Source organism: Athene noctua, chromosome 6 (assembly GCF_965140245.1).
Source record: "Athene noctua chromosome 6, bAthNoc1.hap1.1, whole genome shotgun sequence".
Classification (NCBI taxonomy): Eukaryota; Metazoa; Chordata; class Aves; order Strigiformes; family Strigidae; genus Athene; species Athene noctua.
Window position 1 is genome coordinate 10,060,709 of NC_134042.1, and position 25,885 is coordinate 10,086,593.

Below are 25,885 nucleotides of genomic sequence, written 5' to 3' on the forward strand. Positions count from 1 at the left end.
CCCTGCACTCCAGCTGCACAGTCGAGGTTTCCTTTACATTCCAGGAAAGAAGAGCCCATACACTCCAGACAGTCCTTCTACTCTCTTTAAAATGCAGTGAATTTTAGACCTTATGAAAGTAAAGATCTTGACAGCGGTAACAAGATCCAGGCAGGATGGACAGATGCTGTGCACACTCCTCCTCACAGTCTAGTCGGTGCATGTGCACCCCAAGGGGCACAAGTGATCATCCAACCCCCTCTTGGCTCTCTCAGGCCCCTCTGGCGCCCCTCTATCCTGATCCATACTGCTCTTGGTCTTTCCCCTCAGGTGTGCAGCTCCTGCCTGCTCCATGCCTGGTCTGCCCAGGCCCCCCGTCTGCCTGGAGAGCTTGCCCCTGACCTGCTACCCCCTTGCTGTTCCTGCTTCTCTGCATGGCGTGGCCAAAGCACTTCAGGCCAAACCATCTGCAAACCCCACTGCTATTTCCCTCCAGCAGCAGGACAGCGTCCTGAGCAGCAGCACCCCTTAGTCTTTCTCTGAGACTGACGGCAATGCCCAAGTCACCCGTGATTATTTTCAGCATCACGACCTTGGACTGTATGGTGAACCAAACGCTGCCCCGACACCCAGCCCCGACGCAGCGGAGGGTTTGGCTGAACCTGGCCTGAAAGCAGGCCCAGAATTGATTGCTGTCTGCAGAATGACAGGAAGATCGGGGCTTACGGTCGCTAGACACAAGGCAGGTGAGCAGCTTCCCCGCGGGCCAGGGGCGCCATCATCTCCCACCCCTCCGGGACCGCAGCCCCTCAGGCCAAAGCCACCACCCGCCGTTCCTCCTCGGCAGCCGCAGCCCCGTCCCCGGTGCCTTGCGAAGTCCCAGCGAGGCTCAGGCGCAGCTCGCCGCGGAAACCTCCTTCCACCGCGCGTCCGTGCCAAGGACCTGGATTTACAATTTCCAGCGCTAGGCGCCACAAGACCTAGGAGGGACGACAGAGGCTCAAGACACAATCAGGGGAAGGCGATTGAGGGAGCGGCGCCAAGGCAAGGCGCTCCCCTCGAGCGAGGGAGCGGCAGCAACCCGGGCCGCCGCGCTCCCCGCCCGGGCCCTGGGTGCCCGCAGCCGCTTCACGCCCCGCCACCCCGCCATGCGGCGCGGCCCGAGCCTGCCGGGGCGGCGGGGCCGCCCAGCGTGCGGCCGCTGCCGCCGGGTCTGAGGGGCGGCCGCCGGCGACCCCCGGCCCCCCCGCCCTTCCCCCGCCGGCGGCGGTTAACGGTCGCCGCGGCACGTTTCCAGCGGCCGGCAGCGGCGGCCGCCCATTGGCCGGCGGCGCCGAGCGGCGGCCAATGGGAGGAGGCTGCCAGCGGCGCGCGGCGGGCGGGCGGGAGGAGTGCAGGGTTAGGACGGAGCGGACCGCGGCCCCGCCGCCCCGCACCCGCCGCACGGCCCGGGCCCGCACCCGGCTCCCCCCCGGGCCCGGCTGCCTCAACGGCTCGGCGGGACGCTGAGGACGCAGGGGACGCGGAACTTGAGGGGCAGAGCACGCGAGAGGGGAGCTGTGCCCCGTGGGGAGGCCTCGCCTTCACTCCCTTCATGGCTCCTTCTCCTCCTGGGGTGCCTTAATGAGCGCCTCGGAGGACATCGCCCCAGCCTCTCCGGCCTCTCCCGGTTTGCAGTAACCTCCGGGGCAGGCGTAAAGATTTTGTGTTCTCCCCCTCTTCCCCTCCAACCCTAGCAGAAGGGGGGGCAAAAAAAAAATACCAGCTGACATAATGGGTGATGTTGTTAAAAGCATACGCACAATACAGACCACATCGAAATTCTGTGGCTCTGATTGTAGCTGTGTAATACCCAGCTCAGAGGTTGCAAGCCTGCTGTTCACTGGGAAGGAATCTTGGGAGGCACCCAGGCGTGGGGGGAGTGGGCCAGTTAAGTCTGTAACTTAAATGTTTTTGCTCCTGAAAGGAAAAAAAAAAAAAGTACATGGAAAGCTGAAATCTGACAGCCTGTGACTGGGTTTCCCAAGTGACCCTGAAGAAGGCACCAAAGGCACCTGCTGCCTCAGTGGCAGAAGAGTCATGGACGCTGGTGTACCCACACCTGGGTTTAAGTGAGCTCAGCATAAATGGGATTAGCAGCCGGCACGACAGTGGTGACGTGGGAGCGAGCGGAAGCGCCCTGGCAGGGCAAAGACTGTGGGGCAGGGCAGAGCCCAGAGTGGGGTGAATCTGAAGACAAGCAGCATCACGGTGTGGCTGCAGCGGCGTGGCCACCCACGTGCCCTCAAACCACCCGTGGGTGCCAGGGTGCGGAGCAGGTATGTGTGCTAAAGCTGAGGGGGAACATCTCCGTTCCTCAGAAGCTGACGCTTTCCCTAGGGCTAACCGGGCTCCACTGGCCCTGTGTGGAAAGCAGCTACAGCCAGTTTGCCTCTTGCACGAGACTCACTGAATCTGCAGAGACAGAAGCACCTCTCCTCCCAGCAGCAGCACCCTGGAGGATAAAGAGGAATGCCTCTGCTTTCCAGCGAGCTTTTGCTGAGTGTATGCTACATAGGCAAGAACGTCCCAAATTTTTTTGGCTTACAACTCCCTTGCAGCCGACTCTGATAAAAAAAAATTAGAGCAGGGCTTGAACTATATGCACAAGTGGACACAACCCTCTCAGGATGAAACATTTAGATCAACTGCTCTTCACCTTCATTTAGCAGAAGATTTGGGGGCTATTTTTAAGGGTCTGTGGAAGGCAAATAAAAAGTTTGTCCTTCAAGGCCTTTCTTGAGCTCAGAGAACTGAAGACACCTGCTTGCTACTAAACAAAGCCGCCTTTCTTTCTGAGCCGTGGTGGTGGCAGCTGGGCTGCGTTCGAACGGAGATGCGTGGGAGGTGTTCTCTGTGGGAATGCAGGTACCCCTGGGCAAGCTGGTAGGGGTGTCTTCCTCTTCTCTACTCCTCCTTCTGTCAGTACAGTCTCTGGGCAGAGACTTCATGTGAGCAGTAGCTCTGAGAAAAAGAAGCCGTAATTGTCATCACTGCCCCCAGGTCTCTTCTGAATTGTTGCTTTACCTCTTTGTATTAACTCGGTAGCCTCAGCTGAGCTTGCAGCAGGCTCCCAGTGACACCCTAACTCCACACCATGCCGGGGGCCAGGAGTCTTTCAGCTGCTGTAGCATCGGGGGGAGGGGGTTCATGGGAACTTTTTATCTCATTATGTGTGAAAATAGAATCCATCATATTTGGGAAGGCCCTACCTGCTATGTTACCCCGATTCACCTCCACCCGGGTGTCCGCTGTGTGGAGCCCAACCATATCCATCCCTTCTCAGTCCTCACAGAGGCACAGCAGCCCGAACACTACTGGGTTTCCATAGCCATAACTGTTGGTGTGAGGCACCCCTGCACAACCTAGGGATGCAGCTCTGGCCCAGCCCTGTAAATCTAGAGGCAAATCTACCCAGAAAAACCCTACATGGATTTAATTGTGTGTGGCATGTCTGCTGGGACAGTTTAGGGAAAAATTCTGCTTGACGGAGAGGGACACGTGGTGTGATGAAAGGCAGCAGGCAGGGCAAACAAAAGAAAATACTGGTTTACTCTGCATGACCCTCTGAGAACTATACTGTCATGCTGCAGTGAAGCCGGGTCACACTATTGCCAGAAGACATGAAATACAACATGAACATTCAATACAATGAAAAATAAATTAGAGAGGTGCAACTGCTCAAGCCAGTCACCAATCAGTGGGATGAGGACGTTTATTCAACAACCAAAATAAACTGGAATAAACGCCACTCCACCAATTCTTCCATCTTTCTTGGAAGGTTCTGGCCCTGCCCAGTATGGGGTTGGAGCCACCAGAGGTGGCAGATCTCTGCTCTTACACAGCTTGTCACCCCCATGCCACTATGGGCCTTTTTTCTGCGTCTTGCAAGAAAGGCAATGAGAAAGGCACCCTGGGAGACAGAGGAAATCTGCTTTGGGAGGTAACTGGAGAAGGAGGAAAGGTCTGTATTATATTTACAATCAGCTTCATTTGTCTCATTGAAACTGTTTGTCTTTAGTGCTCAGAGAGCAAAATCAGAGATAATTCACATTTTGTCCCCTGGCAGGTCCCTGGAGACCCATAAAGAAAAGCAGGCCTTGGAAGAGGAAGATAGCTGTACTCTGTTCAAGTCCAAAAGCTGAGGCATGCAGCTAATACCAAACATTACTGGTGGCTTTCATTCCTTGGGCCTTTGTAAAGGGCAATTACAAAGCAATGAAGTCTGGACCAGCTGATTCGTGACTCAAGGATGTGAGGGATTTTCACGCAAAATCTTGAGAGAGCAAGAGCTGGGACTCTCTTCAGTGGCCAGGCTAGGCGAGAGCTGGGTTTTGCAACCAGCAAACCGAATGGGGTCCGGCACCAGGACTGTTTTCAAAGCAATTCAGCTTGGAATGCAGATTTCTGACCTGCTGCCAATATCCCAGTGGAAAATCTGTGCCCTGAGCAGCAGATAGGAAATTAAACTTCAGCTCCAATGCTGAGGGTATCATTTTCACCTCAGTGGTGGAGCTGCAGAAACCAGAGTCTCTGGAGAATGGGGAAATCCTTCCTAGCCCACAAAGGGCAGTAACACCTCTCAGACCATTTGTCACTACTGGAGCAGCCTGGATTAACACCATCCTGGGGAATAACAAAGGTGTGATGTTGGTGAACAAGGGGTCAAAGCCCTGTGTTTCCAAAGATGAGGATGGAGATCTGACTGCTCAGAGATAATGCAGTCGCTTCAACCATGGGATGAAAATCAAGGCTGAGGGAGAAAGGCAGGCTGTGAAAACCCTTTCCCAAGACCCAGCTCTCCAGCTATCCCCTCTCCAAGCCAGTCTTCTCCACAAGGTTCAGTGGCCAGCTACCCTGTAGGTGGGCAAAAGAAGTAGAAACATGAAGATAGCTGCAATCATGTGTTCAAGTAAAGTCAGAAGCTTCTGGGAGGAAAAGATCCCATGTTCCTTAGAAGACAGGAAACCTCTTAAGACCTGAAAACCTGCCCTGAAAGCTCCTGCATCTGAGATCAAGCAGGCATCTGCGCCCCAGCATCAGAGGGGTGTCTGCAGAAACCAGTGGATTTGGGAATCCATCCTCTGGACATCCCTGGAGCGGTACAAGGAGACAATGCATGGCTTCATGGGTTTTAGGGCCTGGAGGAACCAGTCCGGTAATCAAATATGGTTCCTTACATAGCTGAGTGCAACAGCTATATTCATGCAACTGAGCTGCACAGAAAGAAACATCTCATCTCAGTTTAAAGGCTTCAGTTAAATCCACCCCTTTCTAAAAAAAAAAGCTGTTGTAGAAGCTAACTACAGTCAGCAAACATATGAGTCATTGCTAAGAGAGACTCTAGCTTAAGCCTCCGAAGTGTTTCCTCAGGCTTTTTGCTTTTAGATGAGCAAGTCCTTACTACCAGAGGTCTTCCTAACAACAAAATCAAGTTACCTTTTAATCTGTGGAGTGTGGTATGGCATGGCCACCCTACCAGGTTATCCTGCAAACAGTAGAAACAGCACTGGTCTCATTGCAGGCAGGGAGAACGTGAGGACTTACTTAATGATGACAGGTTGTAGTCATGTAACTCCACATTAGCAGCAGATTCCAAGATTAAATTATCTTTCCATATAATTAATTGCTAGATTTTAACATAATCAAATCACAGGTGGAAGTGAGTGATTCCTGTGGCAAAAGAAGTTACAGCCCTGCCATGGTGGCCAGTGCTGCAAAGCGATAATGAAGGCTGTGTGAGTCCTAGAAAATCAAGATAAAATCTACAGTGGTTTGGCTTCTGGGCATCCTTTCAGACATGGCCTTATTATGCAGTTTTGTAATCCAGGACCAGAAGCAACAATAACCTCTTGGTATCCATCAAGGTTTTATGTGGAACAAAAGGGAATAAGCACCAGTGAGTTCTTCCCCCTCTGTCTCTTAATCCCGACGCCAAGTGAATTTTCCTAAGTATGGAGTTCTCTGTATATGTGAAACCCTTCACAAGTGCCCAGGGTGTGTCCCAGCACAGATGCACCCAGCCCCTCTTCCTGCCTGGATGCCCACAGCACCTGACCTTCTCATGCCACCCTCTTCCCTCACACCTCCGCTGCCTGATTCTCCCCTGCTTCGCTCCTCCACCACCTTCCTCCCATCTCCTCTCCGCGAAAGGGTGCACACATCTGGCTTGCCTTTACTGTGTGATAAATCTCACCCTGCATCTTGGGTTCATTTTCTGAAAGTTTTGAATGGTGTCTTGGAAATGCTGTTGGACAATAGGAGCTCTTTGAACCCAGGCCAGCTGGATGGGACTCCTTGCATTGCAGCTGACATGCAGGCTTTGGCGGTCTTTCTCGACTCTTTCCTCTCTTTACTTTACAGCATTTGAATTGTCCTCAAACTTTATTTTTGGAGTGGGCAGTGTGTTTCTGACTCTTTTCATCATTATATTATTATTAATTATGGTCATGACTGTTTCTCTTTCTGCTGGCACTCCTGCATGGATCTCTCCTCTCTCCCTTAATGTCTTGGGTAAGACTACCTTGGCCGCAACCCACTTCAGCAGTGACTCAGAATCCCTGGCCTGCTCCCAGGAGAGATGCAAGAGCTTTGCCAGTTGGTTTATAAAGAGGCCATCGTTTTCCTCAGCTACTCTCTCGCTCAGCAGAGCTGAGTCGGGTGGAAAAGCTCAGCTCTGTGGTTCCAGTGAGTCCATCCCTGGTGGACAGGCCGTCCCTGGGGTGTTATGAAAGCAGAACCCTGCTTCCCTCCGGGTGCAACCAGGACAACCTCTGAACCAGGCGGTAGGATTCTCCACTGAACAAAATTTTGCTCCCTGGGGGTCATTACACTAAACTTCCTTGTTCCCAAGCCCCTGGAGGAAACAAAGCTAAGGGAGGCATGTGGGCAGGATGAGGCATCATGAGGGAGGGAGCACTGTGTGCTCATGTCAAACTGTTGCCTAATGGCTCATCACACAGCTACCCACATCTCTTGAGTCAGCGGAGAACAGCGTACTCTGAAGCAGGCCCCTCATATTGCTGGGTTTGAGGTTTGCTTGCAGCAGTGGTACGCTGTAGAGAAATCCCATCTTCACCCTCAGGCATCTCAGACCTTTCTGTGTGGGAGTGTGGGAGTTGCTCTGTTTCTGAAGGCAGGAGGGGACTCATGGCTCTATTCTTTGCCCCTCAGCACATTGAATTTATGTAGTGAAAAAGACTACTTTGCTCCTGGGTGGCTCCTGTAACTTAAAGACGTTCAAACAGTGTGCTTTTATGGAGGTGGACATGCAAACCCTCTTCATTTCACGTGCTGAGAAGGACTCAAGACAAAAGAGATGGGTGGTCTTGATGAGGCATGGCTGTCTCCCACAGACCACGGAGGGAACATGAGTATGAACCCTTCCTGTTAGACCGCACTGCCTCCTGGCAATGGCACTGAGTGGTCACAGGCCTTTCCCTAGCAAGGGTGGGCACTTGGAAGTGTCGGGCCACGTCCTTCCCAGCCGTCCTTCCCATGTGCTGGGAAGCCCACCTACTGAGAGTCCTGGTGCTCCCCGGTGCTGCTGTTAGCGAGGGAGAGGGACTGAGATCATCGGCTGCTTTTTACTCACACCTACCAAAGGGAAGAACAGGTCTCAGGCCAAATAAAATTCTCCTTCCTCCCATTCTGCTGCAAGACTCAGCAGGGCAGGGAAGCCCATGAACGGCCGGGAAGAGCGGTCCCGCCAGCCCTCTCTGTGCTAGCGTTGAAGGCTGAGCTGACTCCCGAGCTCAGCTCGAGCAGCCCAGGCACCAGGCAGAGGTGTCACCCTCTCTCCAGCCACGCATGGTGCAAGCCACAACTAGTTCCCGGTGCAGGGCTGCCCCTCCCCAGACAGCAGGCTGGCCGCGGCTGGCCCCCACACTGCTCCGACGGGGTGGCATTGCTTCTTCAGCTTGAGGAATGCAAACCGCCCGAGCTGCTCTTGAGAATCGGCCAGGAAAAGTCCACAAATAGCAACAGGAAATCAAAATGCCCGCTCCAGACATGCACCAGATACGAGGCCATCCAGCGTGAGGAGAAAAATCAAACGCTGGACCATGGAGATTACATCATGCTGTGGATAAACCTGTGAGCCCGTCCAGCTGGGGCCATGCCAACAGGTCCAGATGGCTCAGGAATGCTAACTGCATAGCTACCTCTCTCTTGTCTTTGCTTTTTCTTCCCTCTTTCTTTCCCTGTTCTCCATCCCTCCTGGCCTCCTTCCCTCTTCCCTTTCCCAGAATAAATAAATAAATCATCTGGCAACTATACATAATCCAGTTTCATCAAAAATCAGAAAGGCATCTGAGACCAGTGGATGGGGCACTGGTCTGGACATGTGTCTCTGGCACTTACACATCGATATCGAGGCTGCTGGGTGACCTCACTACACTGTGTAGCTGCTGGGGTTGACATAGTAATGTGTGCCTTCATCTCACCTGGGACTTCAGCCCCTGGCTACAAAGGAGGAGGTTGCCAGGGCTGCTCCCCTGGAGCCTGAAGCACACAGGAAAATTAAGAAATGAGCATTGCTCCTGCTCTGCTGCGGCTCACCCCAGCTGCTTACAGCTGCCACTGACTGCTTGCCGTGGCTGTAGTTACAAGGGGAGGGAGAAAAGAGTTTTGCTCTCGCAGCTAGCAGCCTCTAGCTACCACCCTGGTACTAATTAGCAACAAAGAAAGGAGTGCAGCACCCTCTGTTCTGTCCCCAGCAATGACCGGAGCAGCATCTGGTCCTCGGCTCTCTCCCAGTGTGATAAAAACAGGGCTCGCAGACATGTAAGGAAAGAATGAAAGGTGTGTGCTTTGCCGGTCTGAAAAAGGGCTGCAGGCCATTTGCTCATTATTTAATGCTAATACAGCTGATGGACTGCTGCCAACTATGTTTGACAAATCCTGAAGAGCAGGAGAATCATTGGAGAACAGGAAAGCAACCTTTGAGTCGCACCTCCCAGTGAACGATAGCGATCCTAACTTTACAACAGGTCAGGCAGACTTGCTGCGGGGAAAAGACACCTCCAAAGAGACCGGGAAAGTGCAAAACCAAGTGCTGAGCAGCAGGAGGGACTGACATGGGTCTTGAATGCCCTGCTAGGGGACTGATAAAGCCATGGCTCTCTGGTACGTCCAGCTTGTTACCTCCTTCTCAGATACAAACCAGATGAGACACAGTTTTGGGAGCCTGGGAACTCGGCACAGCCCTGACCACGCAGCAGTTTCAGGCAGAAATGTAACAGGGTGCTCTCAGGAAGTTGTGCCAAACCCAGGGAGAAGTTAGGTTTTGCGACTGAGCCAGGATCTGGTTGTGCAGTGGAGGATGAGGTATGAGTACAGCCCATTCACTGGATTTATAAAGCACAAATTGTTTGGTTTTCAGTAAGGCCCAAAGAGGTCAGGCCAGCAACAGCATGGGCCAAGTACTTTAGTTTAAATCCTGATGCTGACCAACGCAGTCATTTAGACTGACACAGAAAGATTACTCTGGATTAGCTTGAAGTATCTGAGGTCAGAATCAGACACGTGCAGTCTCCAGGGATAAGGAACAGGAGAGGGGTGAAGCATAGCTGGGACATCAGTGGAGGATGGACCTGCCAAACTGAAAATGTTGCAAATATCATGTATAGTTGCAAAGTCATTCAAAGAGACTCTAAATAGCTCCTACGGGCATTTCCTGGCAGATATCTACTAGCAAAACTCCACCCCAGTCTAACTTTTCATTAATCAGCATCACCCATTGATGGCACTGCCCCTGTCAGTAGGAATAAGGATGTGTACCACTTCATAATGAGGAAAAGCTTCGTTGCTGCAAGTGTCACCCTGAGGATCACACCAGCAGAACTGGGACTAAAACTCCCATTCCTGACAACCTCACTGCACCACTGTCCATAAGCAGAGAAAAAACCACAACAAAAACAAACCCAACATCATTCAATTGGCAATTCAATATTTGTGGCTCAACAGCACCTCATCAGCTCTCAGAGTCTGCCACATTTGCTTGGAAAGAAGAGCCAGATTTCCAGCACTCCCTGGGCAAAGAGCTCTCAGATCGAGAGACTGAAAAGGCTTTGAAAGAAACCTTCCATCAACAGTCTTTACAAATGTCAGAGCTGGTTTCCTCCTCCCTGAGCTGCCTGGCTTGCAGTCCCTCCCCCAGGACAGCAGTGAGCTCAGCCAGAAGCACCTGCCCAGCTCCTTCTTTCAACTGTCCTGAATTTATGGGACTCATTTAACATCAAGCTGCTCTGACATGCAACAGTTAACTAATGAGGCTCTGGACCCAGGTCCTCTTCTTCATCCTGTTCTCCCTCTGCCTCAGCTACCCCTTCTGGAGGGAAAAGCTCTCCTCCCAGGAGAGGGGGGCATACAAATACCACCAAGCCAGGAGCAGGTTTGCAAGGTAGATCCCCTGCACCTCGGCCAACAGAGACAAGTTATTCGGGAGCAGCAGTGCTCCCGCCTGGACATGCCATGGCATTGGGAAGATAAGCTCGTGCCCCTGTGATGCTGTGGTGGGGAGCTCAGCACGCGGGAAGGTCTTTGAGCATCGGTCTAAGGAAGCTCACCTGCAGGACGGCGGCTGACAATCCAATATGAGTATCCAAACCCAATGTTGTAACGTGCTTGGTGTCAGGCCCAAGCTGTATTTCTCCTGCAGCCTTGGCTGCCAGGTTCCTCCCAAGGGAGCTATGACATTCCTGTTGCAGGGGAACTCCTGACACAGATCGCTGAGCTGAATGCATTACGTTGCATCTATTCTAGGAAAAATGTTAACTGCATTTTGAGCAGGCTTTGCTAATCGGGTCAGCCAGACTGACCTAAACAAACATTTTTCCTAATCAAGACAAAGTCACAGTGTAAAGAAGCCAAAAGCAACTTTGCTGAGGTAGTCAAGGGTGAGTTTCCTCTGGAACAGGCTGGACAGTGATTGTAATGAATGATCTCACGTAAGGCATCACCTTTGAGCCCTAAAGATGGTACTAATTACCCCAACACTGGTTTAAATTACATACTAGCTTCAGGGAGAATAGCCATGCACATTGCTTCCATCCTATATGAGGGAATTCTGCAATCTTAGAAAGTGAGAAGACAAAACATGAAGAGAAAGAAAGGAGTGAAAGAGTTTGTGGGTATCTGCAGTTCCAACCTTCACGAGACCTTGTTCTGGCTGAACAACCTGTTAAGAGCAGTGTCAAGCATCTGTCACTTGGACATTGATCAGACTAGAGCAGCTCCACATGACTTCAAAGGCAGACAGCCCTGGAGAGATCTAAGAAAACAGGAGTAAGAGGAGAGATGCAAAAAAAGAGAAGAGAAGATGGGTAAGGAAGTCAGAAAGGGATGGGCGAGAGGGCAAGGCTGGGGTGTTCAGGTTGGCTCAGAAGACTATGGGAAAGGAAAACCTTAAATGATGTGACCCGACAGGAAAGCAGATGCAAAAAAATTTGTTTTCTGGAGCAGCTGGGAATAAGTTAGATAGATGTAAACACTGCATGGCAGACATGTGGGGAGCAACTGGGCTGAAAGACACAGCCTGCCTTTCAGCATGTGACTTGCAGTCCCCAGCCGCTCTGGCCGTGCCCTCAGCTCTTCACAACCTTTCAGCTATTTCTGCTCTGAGGGATGATGCAAAACATGCAGGCACCAACCCAAGAAAACACCTAACAACTCACAACACAAGTTGAGCTCCGAAGACAGGAAAGTGTAAGAAAAGGGCTCCATGCAAGCACCTTCGCTGTTCTATTGCCAGCCTGAAAACAGAATTACTTCAGCCAGAGAATACCAAACTATGTTAAAGTTGCACGTGCAGAAGCCACCCGTGGCAGCGGGACAGCCGTGGTGTCAGCATGGGGGGCAGCCGAGAAACACAGCTTTTGTTCCAACCTTGCTCTCACTTCTGATGTCCCATGTGGAGACATGAAGTCCCAGCAGTTCGGATGTGTAAAGGGGGATAAATAGAGTCTCCAGCAGAAAGCTGGGGATCAGTGGGATGCAGTAATCCCAGGACTGAGGTTGGCCTAGAAGTGAGGACTAACATGCTTGCCTTCTCCAACAGACACCTCTCCTGAAGAAGAACAATGCTAGCCCCAAGACTGCCTGTGAAGCATTAGGTGATTGCACCTGACCTTGCAGCACAGGCCTGGAATTTCCCTGGGAAATCTCCCAGCCAAATCAGGCCAAGAGACAGCTCTCAGCCATTTCTTAGCCGAGCTGTAATGGTCTGCTCCATCCCTGGTGCCCTGCCTGTTCCCCTGTAACTCTGCAGCAAGGAGAGTCACCAACTGACTTTTGTGAACCATCTGATTTCCTGCAGTGAACCGTCTACTACAGGACAAGGACACACAGGCTTTAGTGGGTTGACTCATCCCTTCCTTGAAATGCACTGGTACAAGCCAAGTCTTGAGAATCAAATCTTCATATCAAGCACAATCCTACCTGTGACTATGGGAAGAGGACCTGCCATGTGGCCGTCACAAAGACAACTCCAGAGAGTTAAGCATTTTCATTCACTTCCTTTAACACTGAGAATTCTTTAAATAGTAAATAAGTAATACACTAAGTGCTAATTAAATACTACAGTCTTAAAACCTCCAGGGAATTGCTGAGAAAAAAAATGGAGCAAGTGCAGGAGTAGACCTTTTTCAGAGAAAACACAGGAGTATGTCACAGAGGTGTCAGCCAGGCTGTATTGTGAATAGTGGAGCTGCACCTGTGACTCTGAAATCCCTACTTCCAAATTTTCCTTTAAGGGCCTGCTGCAGAAAACACTATTCTTTCCAAATTTCCCTCTCTAACAGAGACAGCTCTCACTCCAGGCTTCAGCAAGACCAGCACAGCCTCAGATGGGACCAGTGCAGCATCGGATGAGGCCAGCGCGGTGTTGAATGAGACCAGTGCAGCACCGGTCGGGCTCCTAGGCAGCAGAAGACACTTTGCATTGATGAACCCAACACTTGTCATAGGATTCGGAAGCCACCATGCCTAGGCACTCCTAGTGGTACCGGGAGGAGGTCCACTGGGCCGGTCTCAGAGGCTTTCTACAGTCTCATCTGTAGAAATGAGACCTCAGGCTTCCTCTCCCTGTGAGAAAGTGGTGGTGGCATTGAATGAATGCCTTATGCCAGAGGGGATGGGGATCACCTAGCAGACATGGTTCAAGCTTTATACAACTCCAGCATCACCCAGCTGGTGCTGCTGACACCCTCCCTCAGCAGGAGAGGACTGTATGCACAGATGTACTTCCACCTCCTGCCAAACCCTCCCTTTGTTTACTCTACAAGCACTTCACCAAAGTCCTTCCTGCTTCTCCCCACCAAGATGATGGCTCTGTCTCCAGTGTTTAACCCTGTTTTGGATGCATGCCTTCTAGCACTCCTGCTCCACGTTGCAAGCTCTCTCCTAGCTTTTCCCACTTCAACTGAGATGAGCATTTAGGCCAGTGGATCCCCAAAACACGCAGGCAGTTTTCCAACAGATGAACATTTTTATTTAGGAAGAGCATCCCAACTGTTTATCAGTTTCTTGGCAGCTAGGAGGTACACACAAATGATCCCATCTCTGTGGAGAAAGTGACCTAGAGTCTTCCAAAGGAAGTTCAAGTCTCTCCTCCTCTTCGTTACCAAAATGGAAATATGTTTCCTGGCGATGACGCTGTGGTGATGGTGCTGTACGCTCAAAGACCTGTGAACTTCTGTGTTCATCTCTGGTTTCATCCTGCTGCTAGCACTTCTGCAGGTGTAAGTCTCGCTATGAGACCGTAAGGATCAGCGTGGACATGAAGTGGAGGGCCCACGAGATGGATCCAAAGAAACAAAGGAAATAGGAAAATCTGGGAACTATTATTTTAGGATTCATTTCCATCAGGCCAGTTCTGATGGCCCCACCAGGTCTCTCTGTGCTCCAGATCCTACAGGAATCTCTGACTGGCAAATTCCAAGCAAAATTTAAAGAAAAAATTCTCGCCTTACCCAGCACTCGGCTGACTAACCAGGGATGTGTCACTGACCAAATTTTACTAGGCGTGGGAACAGAGGGCCAAAACGCTTGCTGCATGTGTCTCTATGAGGGACTACTATCTGTCCCCTAGACCCAGCCTCCCATTACAGCAGAGCTCCCCTCTCTAGCAACCGTAAGGGATGAGAACGGGATGACCAAAGCTTCTTTGTCCTCACCGTGTGCAGAGATGGTGAGAGGGAGCTTACACAGCACAAAACTTGCTCAGACCAAAGGTCAGTCCAAGACCTAAGCACCACTGAAGTGCTATTTATGTCCCTGTCATAGGCACAGGAGGAACAGAAGTCTGTACGGCTTCTTCCAAGAGCAACAGTGATCCATGGTGAGGAGCCTCTCTTCATTTTCAGAGGAAACTCCCTTGCAAGTTGCACCATCACCGCTCTCGGCCTGCTCACTACATACAGACATGCTACTTTCTTCCATTCTGCGGGCTGGGACAGTATTAAAGAACACACAGTGGACACAAAAGCCAGTTTTCACTCAAGGAGCAACCCACAGAGATAAGCAGTTCTTCTCCCATTCTGCTGTCCCCCAGTAGGCTCCAGAAGATGCCACTTGTCATGTTGTCCAGGCATATAGGATCACAGAGTGAAAGTGCACCTCACTGTGCATTCCCCAGAGGAGCTGGGTTAGCACTACCAAGGCAGCCTAAATTGCCATTTTGCAACTTCTAACAGTGGAGACCTTGACTATCGTGTAGGCTATTTTTTTGTCTTAATGTCTCTCTTTTAGAAGGAGGTAAAGAATATGCTTTGAAAAGCATGGAATCAAAATAGAGCTGTGTTTACATGAACAGCCAAAGTCATCCTTGAAGGTATTTTTCCTACTGTAAAATACAGAAGCGTAGGGAAGAAACAAACCCTACTGGGTTAAAAGGAAATACATGACTCCTGTTTGGCTGGTTTATTCTGGCTTCATTCTGACACCAGTGTCACAAACCCAGTGAAGCACAGTGGTGAATCTGACTCAAAAGATAAGGCTTTTGAAGAGTTTCACAGAACTGGTAAGAGCTGAGAGAGAAAGAGCTCTCTGAGTGCAGCTGTAATAGACTGTAAGGGAATAAATGGGTGCTTGCAGGAATGACCAGAAATGCTGGACTTGGCAGGAGACAGCCAGGTAACATTGATAAGCAGGCACTGCATGAAGGATTAGCTTCATTTATGGTAGGCCTTTCTGGCAGAGAAAGATGAGCAAAGTTACCTAAGTTCAAGAGCAGCAGGTGGCCTCCTGAGCAAAAGGATGCTGTTAGTAGTCATATATGTGAGTCTGGTTAGTAGAAGCTACGTGAAGTAAAAAGAAGCATTCCGTGTCCCTTGGAGATTTCCCCTCCAAGTACCAAGCAGATACCACTCTCCTCAGAATTTAAAAAAAAAAAAAGCCCCAAACCCATCATATATTCACAGACTCATGCAGGTTGGGCAGGAGCTCACAAGGTCTCTAATCCGATCTCCTGCTCAGATCAGGACCAGCACTAAATACAGGTTGCTCCAGGGCTTTGTCCAGATAGGTCGTGGAACCCCCCAAGGAAAGAGCTTCCACAGTGACTCTGGGCAGCCTTATCCACTCCTAATTCTCCTCACTGTGAGAAATTGTTTATTTATACCCAGTCTAAACCTTTCCCATTCCAATTTATGACCACTCATCTTCCTGCCATCCATTTATGGAAAGAGCCTGGCTCCATCTTCTCAGTAACTTCCTCCCCAGAGCAGGCAGGCTGCTTCTAGGTCCTCCTGGAGCCGCCTCTCGTCCAGCTGAGCAAGCCCAGCTCCCTCAGCCGCTCCTCACAGGAGAAGTTCCCCAGCCCCCAGCTATCTTGGTGACCATCCCCTCTGTGCGCTCAGATTTATCAATGACTTTCTGGTACCAGGAGGTCCAAAACTGGAGACTGCATTTCAGAGTTTTATGATTGTCAAGAAAAGGGGGATAATCACTTCCCTCTGTCTGTCTCTCAATGCCCTCCTGTTGCAAGCTGCTGGCTACCTTTGCTACCGGGGCACAGCGCTGCCCCACAACCCTGGGTGGGTCAGCCAATCCGTCCCAGGGGCAGGAGTTGGTATTTGTCCTCGACGAATTTTATGTGGCTTCTGCTGACCCATTCCTCCAACCTGGCTAGGTCCCCCTCTGAGTGGCAGCCTGTACACTTACTCAAATTGATACTTTTTTTCTGTTTCAAGTACACAGACCTTTTTGAGGATGCATCTACAGACGTGCCTTTATTACATCTTTGTCACAACTTTAGATGAACAACACAGAGAACCATTTTTGAAAGACCAAGATGACTCATTAGGAGTCCCAGAGTCCAGGAAAGGAGAGTAGTTCAGAGACATGTAATTCTTGCTCTGAAGGAGCCCAGCCTCTGCAGTAAGGTTCATCCATCTTTTCTTTCCACTTCCTTTCTGAACAGAAGAAATAATCCGCAGAAAAAGTTTCATACTGGCATTTTGTGGCCAAAATTCCTGGCCTGCTCTAAGAAAAATGCTTGCTGAACAATATCTGGAAAAGTTTGCCCATCTTTGAAGCAAAGGCACTGGCAACTTTGTGAGCTATTGTGCACGGTGATGCTTTGCACAGTTCAATGTAAAAAGAACTTCTCAGCACATCTCAAGATCCCAGGAGATTTGCTCGATTTAGTAAGAAAATGTAAGTGTATTCCTTCCCCCCATGTTGTCATGCAGAGTGCGAACAAAGAGGGTGATGTATTATGTTCTGGCACTTGTATCACCAACAGATTTGGTAGGCGAGAAGTGGCTACAGACTCTGTTATATTTATCATCTGCTGGAAGAGAAGTATCAGCTTGACTCTCACACTCCAGCAGAAGTTTGTGGTGCTGGCAGTTTGGAAAAAAATCCACAAAAAAACCCCAACACCTTTCTACTTGTAAGCTGAGCACAATGGTGCCTGAGTCACTGCAACCTGGTTAACGTGAAGGCAAGGGCAGGCTACTTCAGAAGCAGCTCTCTTAGCAGAAAGACCATTTAAATGAGTCAGGACACAGCCAGCCTGGGCATGGCCACTGCACACTTTAAACGCACTGTCCTGGCAGGTGGCACCAGATGGCACTCTCACACAAAAGCTTCTTTTTTACAGGGTCTGCTTGCAGGCAGAAGTTGTATTTAAGCTATAAAGAGGTGCCAGCTATATTGGTTGGGGGTCCCTGACTTCTGACAGCAGCCCATGTTGCCCCGAGGTAAAAGGACTGGTGCCAATACATGCTATTTTCACTTCGGTATGGGAATAAACGGTCCTGGCATAAAGCACTTCATATTAGCATAGCTCCATCCATACAGGATGTACATGGAATTAGGGAAAGCAGAAGACTCCTAACAACGGGTCTCTCGGATATGAGTGGGCAAGGCCTCACAGTGTGAGTGAGCGCCCAGTCTCAGGGTGACGTGCCACTGGAAGGTCTGCCTGAACACAGCGGGACTGCTGCCTCCCGTAGAGCCTGATCAGAGTCAGTCCTTGAGACACGGTGGTATCTTAGAAATTAGGAGCTGGCAAGGTTTCTGAGAGATGGAGCTGCCTGCGTGATCTCTTTCCCAGACCTGGTGCGTCTCCACACACCAAGTGTGTTGCACTTAACGTTTATGCAAATTCTGCATCTCTGCTGTCTCCTCCACAAGGGAGGCAGCACAAAAGGCTTTAGATACCTTTTGCGGAGCAAAGGAGAGGTGGATTCATCAGGTGTTTAACGGCTGCAGCCCTCCTCTCCCTGTCGTCCCCTGTTTTGGTGTCGTGGTGCTGGCATCTCCCCTACTCCCCTTGCAAGGGTTGTCAGTGCTCGGAGACACCCACAATGCTACCCCGGGAATGCGGGAGGTGCCCGTTTTGTGACAGGGGAGTAACGAGCCATGGCTAAAATCTCTCTGTCCGGGACAAGCACATTCCCACGGCTGCGGCTGCTCAGAGGCCGGTGGAGCCTCGAGTGCGGGCAGTGCCCTGCTGCCCGGCGTGGGACGGTGCCCTCACCCCAAACCACCTCTGGGGTGGGGCCCTTCCCCCTTCTGCCTCCGGGCTGGACCCTCCCTGGCAGAAAGGGGGTACAGGATTCGCAGCACAAACTCCCACAGAAAGCTCGGGCAGGACGGCCAAGAGCCTGTGTGCGCTGCTCTGGGGAGAGCGGCTGGACTGGGGACTCGCCTGACTCCTCGGAGAGGTTGGGCAGCTTCCCTGGAGCTGAACAATGCCCCTTTGGTTTCTTGGGACTGGCAACACATTTTCCTCCCAAGTCACTCTTCCCCCTCACCCTCCTCTCCAAAGTAAATCAGCCCAGCCTCAACGCCAAGCGGGACATGCTTCATCTCCCAAATGCCACTCGGAGGAAAAGTTACGCTCAAAGGAGAGCGGGGGCGCTGAGCCCAAGGTCTCCCGGTGGCACCCGGCCGTGCCCGCGGGGCTGCCCGGGCTGAGCCGCGGCAGGTTGCGCGCTCCCCGCCCGGGACCGCGCGATTCTCCTCCAGCCATCGGTCTCAAAAAAGCGCGTTGAAAGAAAAAAAACCCCAACCAACAAACCCTGCGATTCCCCAGCGGGGTTTCCTCGGGGTGCCCGCGGCAGCATGCCCGCGGGCGGCGGGGCCGGTCCCGGGGGGCGCTGGCCGTGCGTGGCGAGGGGCACCCGGGTTACCTGCACACCCGGGGCACCCCGCGCTGGGGAACGGGGGGTGGGGGCAGGACCCCGGCAGACGCAGATCCGGGGAGGGCGGGGGGCCGCGGCGAGCCCGCCGGGACGACCGGTCCCCGCTGTCGGTGCCGCGGCCGCCCCGCCGGGGAGACGGGGCTGGGGGCGGCGTGTGTGCGGGGTGCGGGTGCCGCCGGCGGTCCCTTACCACATTGCTGAGGAAGTCCGCCTCGCTGAAGTCGCCGAGGTCGAGGAAGCCGGTGCCGGCGGCGGGGAAGAGCCGCTCGGCGGGGAAGGGCTCCAGGATACTGTCCATGGTGCCCGCGGCGCGGGGGCTCGGCCGCCCCCCGCGCTCCGCCGGCCGGGCTCACTGCGGCGGCACGCTCCCGCCCGCCCCCCGGCGGCGGCGGCGGCGGCGGCGGCAGCAGCAGCAGCAGCAGCGGTCCATGGGGCGGCGGTCCATGGGGCGGCGGCGGCGGGGAGCGAACCGCCGGCCGGGCCGGGCCGGGAGCGCGGCGCCGGGTGCCCGCCCGGGGCAGCTGTCAGTGCCCCGCCGCCGGGGGCGGGGCCAGCCGGGTTTGGGGGCGTGGCCAGGCCGCCCGCGCCACGCCCCCGTCCGCCCGCCGGCACCTCGACGGGGGCGGGGCTTCCCCTCGCCACGCCCCCTCGCGGCGGCGCTCCCGCACCCCCCCCGCCCCGCAGCGCCCGGGGGTCCCGCGGGGGCCGAGAGTGACGCCGTGGCCCCCGGCAGAGCGATCGCGGGGTGATGACTGGGACAAACCCCCCGCCCCACCGCCCGCAAGGCGGCGTCGCCGGCAGAAAGGCGGTGGCCGGTCTCCGGGGGCCCCTCGGGGAGCGGAGGGGTCTTGCGGGGGGTCGGTGCCCCAAGGGGGCCGCACGCCCGGTCCCAAAGGTCGCCTTGCCCCCCCTCCCCACAGCGGGTTTGCGGTCGGCCTGGCTGCGGCCGCTCTGTAATTAGAGTTGGGCACCATTAAAGAGCTTCAGGAAGATTATATGGCTGCAGATAAATAGGATTATGGATCCCTGTCCTCTCTGATCCTTACTCCAGCCAACACTCAGGCAAACCACTTACAATAATCCTGTTGAAGAAGCCCTGATGTTTTATTAATCTGTCCATGCTTTCATGGCTGCACAGAGACCCAGCCCCCAGCACGGGCTTCCTTGGTCACAGCCATAATGGAGGAGAAATACCCCAAAGACTGCGGTGCAGCTGTCCTGGAAGAAACCTGCCTGAAAGATGCCAACAGCAAGGGTCCTGGGGGAGAAGTGCCCATGTGAGGCTGGATGGAACCTGTGCTTGAACCAGACACCGGGTTTCCACCCCTCTGGGCTCCTGCTCCATGCTTCCCAACAAGCCTCAGGACTAAGAGCACAACCCAAGATGCTCCTTGGCTACTCGTTGCACAAGAAGCCCCGTGCTACCTCCTGCACACAAAAGCCTTTATACTTGCACACACAATGGGCTCTTTCAGTTACATTTACTTTTACCTTACGTTTCAGTCAAGTGTAAAGAGCCTTTGGGTAAAAGGTCAGAGACGTAAATTCAGGCAGGATGGAGTTGTGCTGAGAAAATAATGGTGTTTCTCCTTCCTTAATGGTAAAGAAACCTGTCTGTCAGTGTGGGTGTCAGGGGGTTTAAAGGGGGGGAACACAGAAACCTTTTCCACTGTAAGATGGGGAGAGGAAATATGCCCAGACCCTTCAACAAGAAGCAAACCTCTATCTCCAAGCAAGGGGAAAGGCATCTTTCCTTTAACATCCCAGGCAGGAGGGCTCTCAGCTGCCAGGAGCAGAAGGACCGAGACCTGTGATAGCAACAGCCCAGGGACACGGAGCGCGGGCAGAGCCACAGCAGGGGCAGCTTCACCTCCTGCTGCTAACCAAACACGGATATCGCTTCCCTAACTGCGAAGACTCACCGCTGAAACCAGGATTTTCTGGTTCAGTGCCTCGCCCAAGTTAACAGAAGGAAGCCTCTTCTCAGGACACACGCTGTATTTACCCGCAGTGCCAGGCCGAGGAAGCCGAGATGGTGTCAGCTCCAGCGCAGCATGGGTGGCAGTGTCATCAGAAAAGGTCAAGCAAAGTAAACCTCTCTTGTTTGCCTGCACTCCGAAGGAAAAATGCTTTGGCACATTCAGACAGGGATTGTGAACTGCATTCGGGAGATTAAAGTATCTTGGAAAAAATGAAACTGCCTGCTCAGAGACCCTGCTTCTATTTCATACTTCTAGTACTGCCTGGCCACAGCTCCCCTGTCTATTGCTGCTGCAGCTCTGCAGGCAAGGAAGGATTATAACAAACCTCCCTCTTTGGTGTTGTGCTGCAAAGCTGCTCTGTCCTGGCTTGGAGAGCTCTGATAGGGACCCCCATCCCTAGCACCAAAAGGGACATTTTCCCCACGTTGGGCACGAGAGCAGTCCATTAAAGGCAACACAAGTGTTACCTCTGAGTTCAGAGTGTTACTGCTGACCCTCTGGAGCCAAAAAGGAGAGGTATTTCTGCAGGCAAGCAGTTTTATGCTCCAAAAGAGACCTGGGGGCAGGGAAAGTGTCAATGGGGTGAGGGGAGGCGGTCACAATTCAGGAGGACTCGGACATGCTGCTGCAGCTGGCAGGGGGTGCCTGCAGCGAGAGGGGACAGGACAGCAGCAGAGGCCTGGCAACTACAGCACCTGCAACACCTGAACAGTGTTAACAGCATCACACGGCCGTGAAAAAAGCAAATGCCACACCAGGATATAGATGCAGGAGTCCTCCTACAAAACCTTTATAACGTGTGAAGTTCCCCTTCTGCTCTGCAGAGGACTGGTGCAGAATATGGCATTAGCCAAAATACCATGCTTATCTAAGTGCCAAACCTTGAGCAAGATGGGGGCTAACTGGGCTGGGTCCAGAGGGCAGTGGGAATGAATGGAGAAAATGTGAACCCTAAGAAAGGACTGGGGGAATTGGGCTTCTTTGGTCTAAAGAGATGATTCTCATGCCAACAGTCTTCAGGCACTCAAAGAGCTGCAGGAAATAGGAAGGCAAGAATTGCTCTCCATTGCCACACTGGAGGGGACAAGCGGTGACAGACGAGTACCTGGGAAGTGGCAGTGTCTGGAGCATCTTTAAAGCCAAGTTCTGCAGCTGATATGGCATATCAGGAGGCAACCTTGGGGCAGGGGCTGAATCGCATGATCGCTCAAATTCCTTTTCACAGAATCGTCAAGGTTGGAAAAGACCTTGAAGCTCCTCCAGTCCAACCATTAACCTCACACTGACCATTCCCAACCCCACCAGATCCCTCAGCGCTGGGTCAACCCGACTCTTAAACCCCTCCAGGGATGGGGACCCCACTACCTCCCTGGGCAGCCCATTCCAACGCCCAACAACCCCTTCTGTAAAGAAATGCTTCCTAATATCCAGTCTAAACCTTCCCTGGCACAACTTGAGGCCATTCCCTCTTGTCCTATCGCTTGTCACTTGGTTAAAGAGACTCATCCCCAGCTCTCTGCACCCTCCTTTCAGGTAGCTGTAGAGGACGATGAGGTCTCCCCTCAGCCTCCTCTTCTCCAGACTAAACCCCCCCAGTTCCCTCAGCCGCTCCCCATCAGACCTGTGCTCCAGACCCTGCACCAGCTCCGTTGCCCTTCTCTGGACACGCTCGAGTCATTCAATGGCCTTTTTGGGGTGAGGGGCCCAAAACTGAACCCAGTCATCGAGGTGCGGTCTCGATTTTCAGCCCTATTTTCAGCCCTATTTTCTCCGTTTTTATTTATTTGATTTATTTGCAATCTAATCACAGCAGGAGACTGAAACAGCAGCCAAGTATGTTTAGATTGAACAAGTCTCACACTGACAGCAGATAAGCCTTCCTGGCCTCATAACATTTGATACTGCCAATGCACATGTATGACCAAGTTCATCTGATCAGTGCTGAGAAGTGAAACATCAACCCAGTTCTCGTAAGAAAGGGATCCCACTCTCCTGTGCTCCATCCAGCCTTGCCTTGCTGCCACTGTCTGCCTTTACACCTACGAGAGGGAGCCGCTGGTCTCTGTGTTTGCTCTGCCTTCACCCTGCACCGCTGTGAGCAAGACATGTGAGATGAGGGACGCAGGCCCTGGGCTCGAACACATGCACAGCGATCCAGGCCATCTTGCAGCCTGCAAAGCTGAAGCTTTTGGTTCCCTCCTGCCCCAGACTGAGGCAGGAGGTTTCACAAACTCATCGAGGATGAGTGTTTCTCAAGGAATGTGGGGTAAATTGCCTGTGTTGGTGATTTTTGGTTTGCTGCCTGCCTGTTGTTACAGGAGGGGTCGTCTGCCTGGGGTTTGCCCTCATTTGCAGCCTGGTGTGGGGATGATTCACGCTGTTAGAGCTGCTTGCTTTGTGGGTCAGGCTGGCTCTTTAGGTCTGACACCACAGCAGAGCGTTTACTCCAAGTCTGGCAAAAGATAACATTTGTCCTGTTTATCTTTCCAGCTTTGGTGTTCATATGAATGGAATAGCTGGTTTCTGCCACAGGCATCTTCCTAGCCACGAAGGCTTTCTGGAGCCATGCAGGCTCCATACTTGGGCCCTTCAGTAGCTCTTTATAGCTGTCCTGCCTTTATTTCTCTCTGGCTTTTCTCTGGATTTGCTTACCTCCCAGTATATTGCTTGGGGGTGGGTTTGCTCACTCTTTTGTGCAACACAGACAGGGGGAACAACTGCTGCATTGTAGGACCCCTCTGCTCTTGAAGTCCCCCTGAGAACAAGGTGAGGATGGAAACGGGACTTTCAACCTAGTTCAAAGAAGGAGCACTGCAGCCCCCAGACAGTCCCTGAGGAGTCAGGCTGTGTGCCACGGCACAAGTAGTTACATATCCAACACTCGGGCTGCGATTTCTTCATTTAGGTTTTGTGGCTACAATTCAAAGCCTGTGAAAAAGTCAAGATAGAGGGGAGGAATCCAGTAAGACATCCCCTAGCAAAAAGTAACTTCCAAGGAAGGACTTGCAGACGCTGGAGCCTCTCTCTGCCCTCTGCTCCACATCCCCGCTTCCTCCGGGAAATCTGGCTCCCTTTGGATTTCCTTCTAGTGGCTGGTTTAAACTCTTTCTCTCACACACTTCTCCATCCATCCAGCTTCAGCTGCTTTCCATTGCCTTCCTCCTGGGTGCTGGGTCTCCCGGCCAGGTACCCAGCACACCCCCTCCCACCGCCAGTGAGCAGCAGCGGAACAGGGAGGGGAGCCAGCAAGGAGATCACACCTATCTCAGCTCCCTGCTAAAACCAGAGAAGGGGGAACACACCTGTGAAACCAGAGTGTTCACAAATCTGCTGCCACAGCTGAAAGAGGGAATGAGTGGTGTCCTGTGCTTTGTATGCAGCTATAAAGAACTGGTGCCGTACCAAATTAAAAGTCTGCCTGTAAGCAGACACATTTCATCAGTCACCACCAAGCCCAGATAGGTGCGAGCCATGCTGGAGCACTTGAGAGAGGTGCAGACACACACGTGTGCACGTGTTAATGGAACGTACACCACAACTTGTGCCTTTTTCCCCCCTCTTGCTTGGGAAGTAGCGGGGAAAGTGAAGAGCATATTAATTGCATGTTTGCATATGGCAAGGATCCATGAATGCTGTGGTTTCAGTGAGCACCCTAATGCTATGTGGGGAATGAAAGGGAAGCCACAGAGCTCAGCGCTGCAATTATTATTCTTTCTGGGGTGAACTTTGGGCCCTCGGATAGATCTAAATAGGCCTTGCAAACAGGGAGTGAGTGACAGGCAGGAAAGCAGGGAATGCAAGACCTAGGGAAAGGAAAGCTTTGAATACAGGACACCAAACCCTAGGAAAATCCCTCCGTGGAATCCCTTCAGCCTTCTGGGAAAGTGGCTGAGCTGCCTGCGGCAGGATTAGGTATGTCAGAAAGGAAAGCCCCAAATCAGTAAATGGGTATTATAACAAAAGATGAGAACTGAAAACTCACCACTTTGAAGGTAACTGATAAAGGAGGAAAAATTTCTTTGTACCTCCTTCACTTCTTCATGGTGGGTTAGGAACGTTTCTTTGCCTTGTCACACACAGTCTTCTCTCCCTGCTCTACACCTGGGAAAGAGCAGAGACTCTCCCTGCTTTTTTTTTTTTTTTTTTTTTTTCTGTCAATCTCCCTGAAGAACCAGACAACTTTCAGGATGACTAACTGAATGAAGAGTAACTTCAGTATGAGGGCATCTCCTTCCAGCAGTTTGTTAGCATTTGAAGGTGCTGTAAATAACTCCCTTTCAGGAATCTCAGGTGAATGGGAAGCTGCAGGACAGCAGAGGAGGGTGGCTGCCTCTGCTTCCCATGCACGAATTTTTATTTGTTCTACTCTACTAGACTTCTAGCCTGCATGGTTGCAAGGCCAGCTTGCAAACGGGACCCAGGCAGCCTTCAAGGGGCTGCAGACAGCCTGAAGAGTCATTCTGAGGGGGCTGTAATTGCCTCATTTCTGTTTCCTACATCTCAAACCTTTTCCTAGGAAGGATGAGAGGTATAGCTGCACACTCTGTTTGACGCAATTTTATCCCAAAAAGATGCCTTGCATCAAGGAACGGGAAGCAGATGGCTTTGGTGCAGGAGGGAGCTGAAGAACTGCTGGAACAGGACTAGCCGTCGGGGCAAGGAGACTGCAACAGCTCTGCTTTGCCACGCTGCATGTGCCATACGGAGTCAACCCCAAACCCCCAGTTACCTGCATGATGACTAGGGGGCAATCCCTGCTGATTTGTGCCACTTGACTCCTCGAGCATGGCAGAGAAGTCAGACGCTCACACCTTGGCTACGTCCAACAGGATCTGTCCTGATAGAAGCCAAGCAGATCCAGCGCATGCAGGCTGGTCGGGGGCATGGGGGGACAGTGTTCCCTGCCCTGCCAAGGGTTAAAAGCAAGGTCCGTATCCACAAGCAATCCTGTAAGGAGAAAAGCACAACCCAGCAATTCAGGCATGTCTCACCCCTGTTCAAATGACATTGTTTTAGTGCTGTCTGCCTCGCCCCTCAGTGGTAATTACAGACTTTCACTACAGGGGAAAAAGAGACACGGCGGAGGAAGCCTTCATTACAGACTTATCTCCTAGAGCAAAAGCAACCCCAGTGTAATGTCTGGGGCACGTTGCCAGGATCAGCCACCAAAGCAAAATGCTTACATTTAGGACAAAAATAAAAGGGGGAGAAGTGTTAAGTGATTTGGGAAGA

At 52.3% G+C, this 25,885-nt stretch overlaps 1 protein-coding gene across 3 annotated transcripts in view; it reads right to left on the reverse strand.

Moving 5' to 3' along the window:
* CREB3L1 (cAMP responsive element binding protein 3 like 1) overlaps nt 1-25,885 on the reverse strand; it is a 57,760-nt gene that overhangs the window by 26,967 nt on the left and 4,908 nt on the right. For 2 of the 3 annotated variants that reach the window (XM_074909515.1, XM_074909514.1), the window contains exon 1: nt 18,862-19,044. The exons of the other annotated variant lie outside the window; for it this stretch is intronic. In XM_074909515.1, the coding sequence (XP_074765616.1) occupies nt 18,862-18,969 (108 nt within the window). In that variant the 5' untranslated portion in view covers nt 18,970-19,044. Of the gene's footprint in view, nt 1-18,861; nt 19,045-25,885 lie in introns of those variants that run through there. 3 annotated transcript variants of the gene reach the window in all.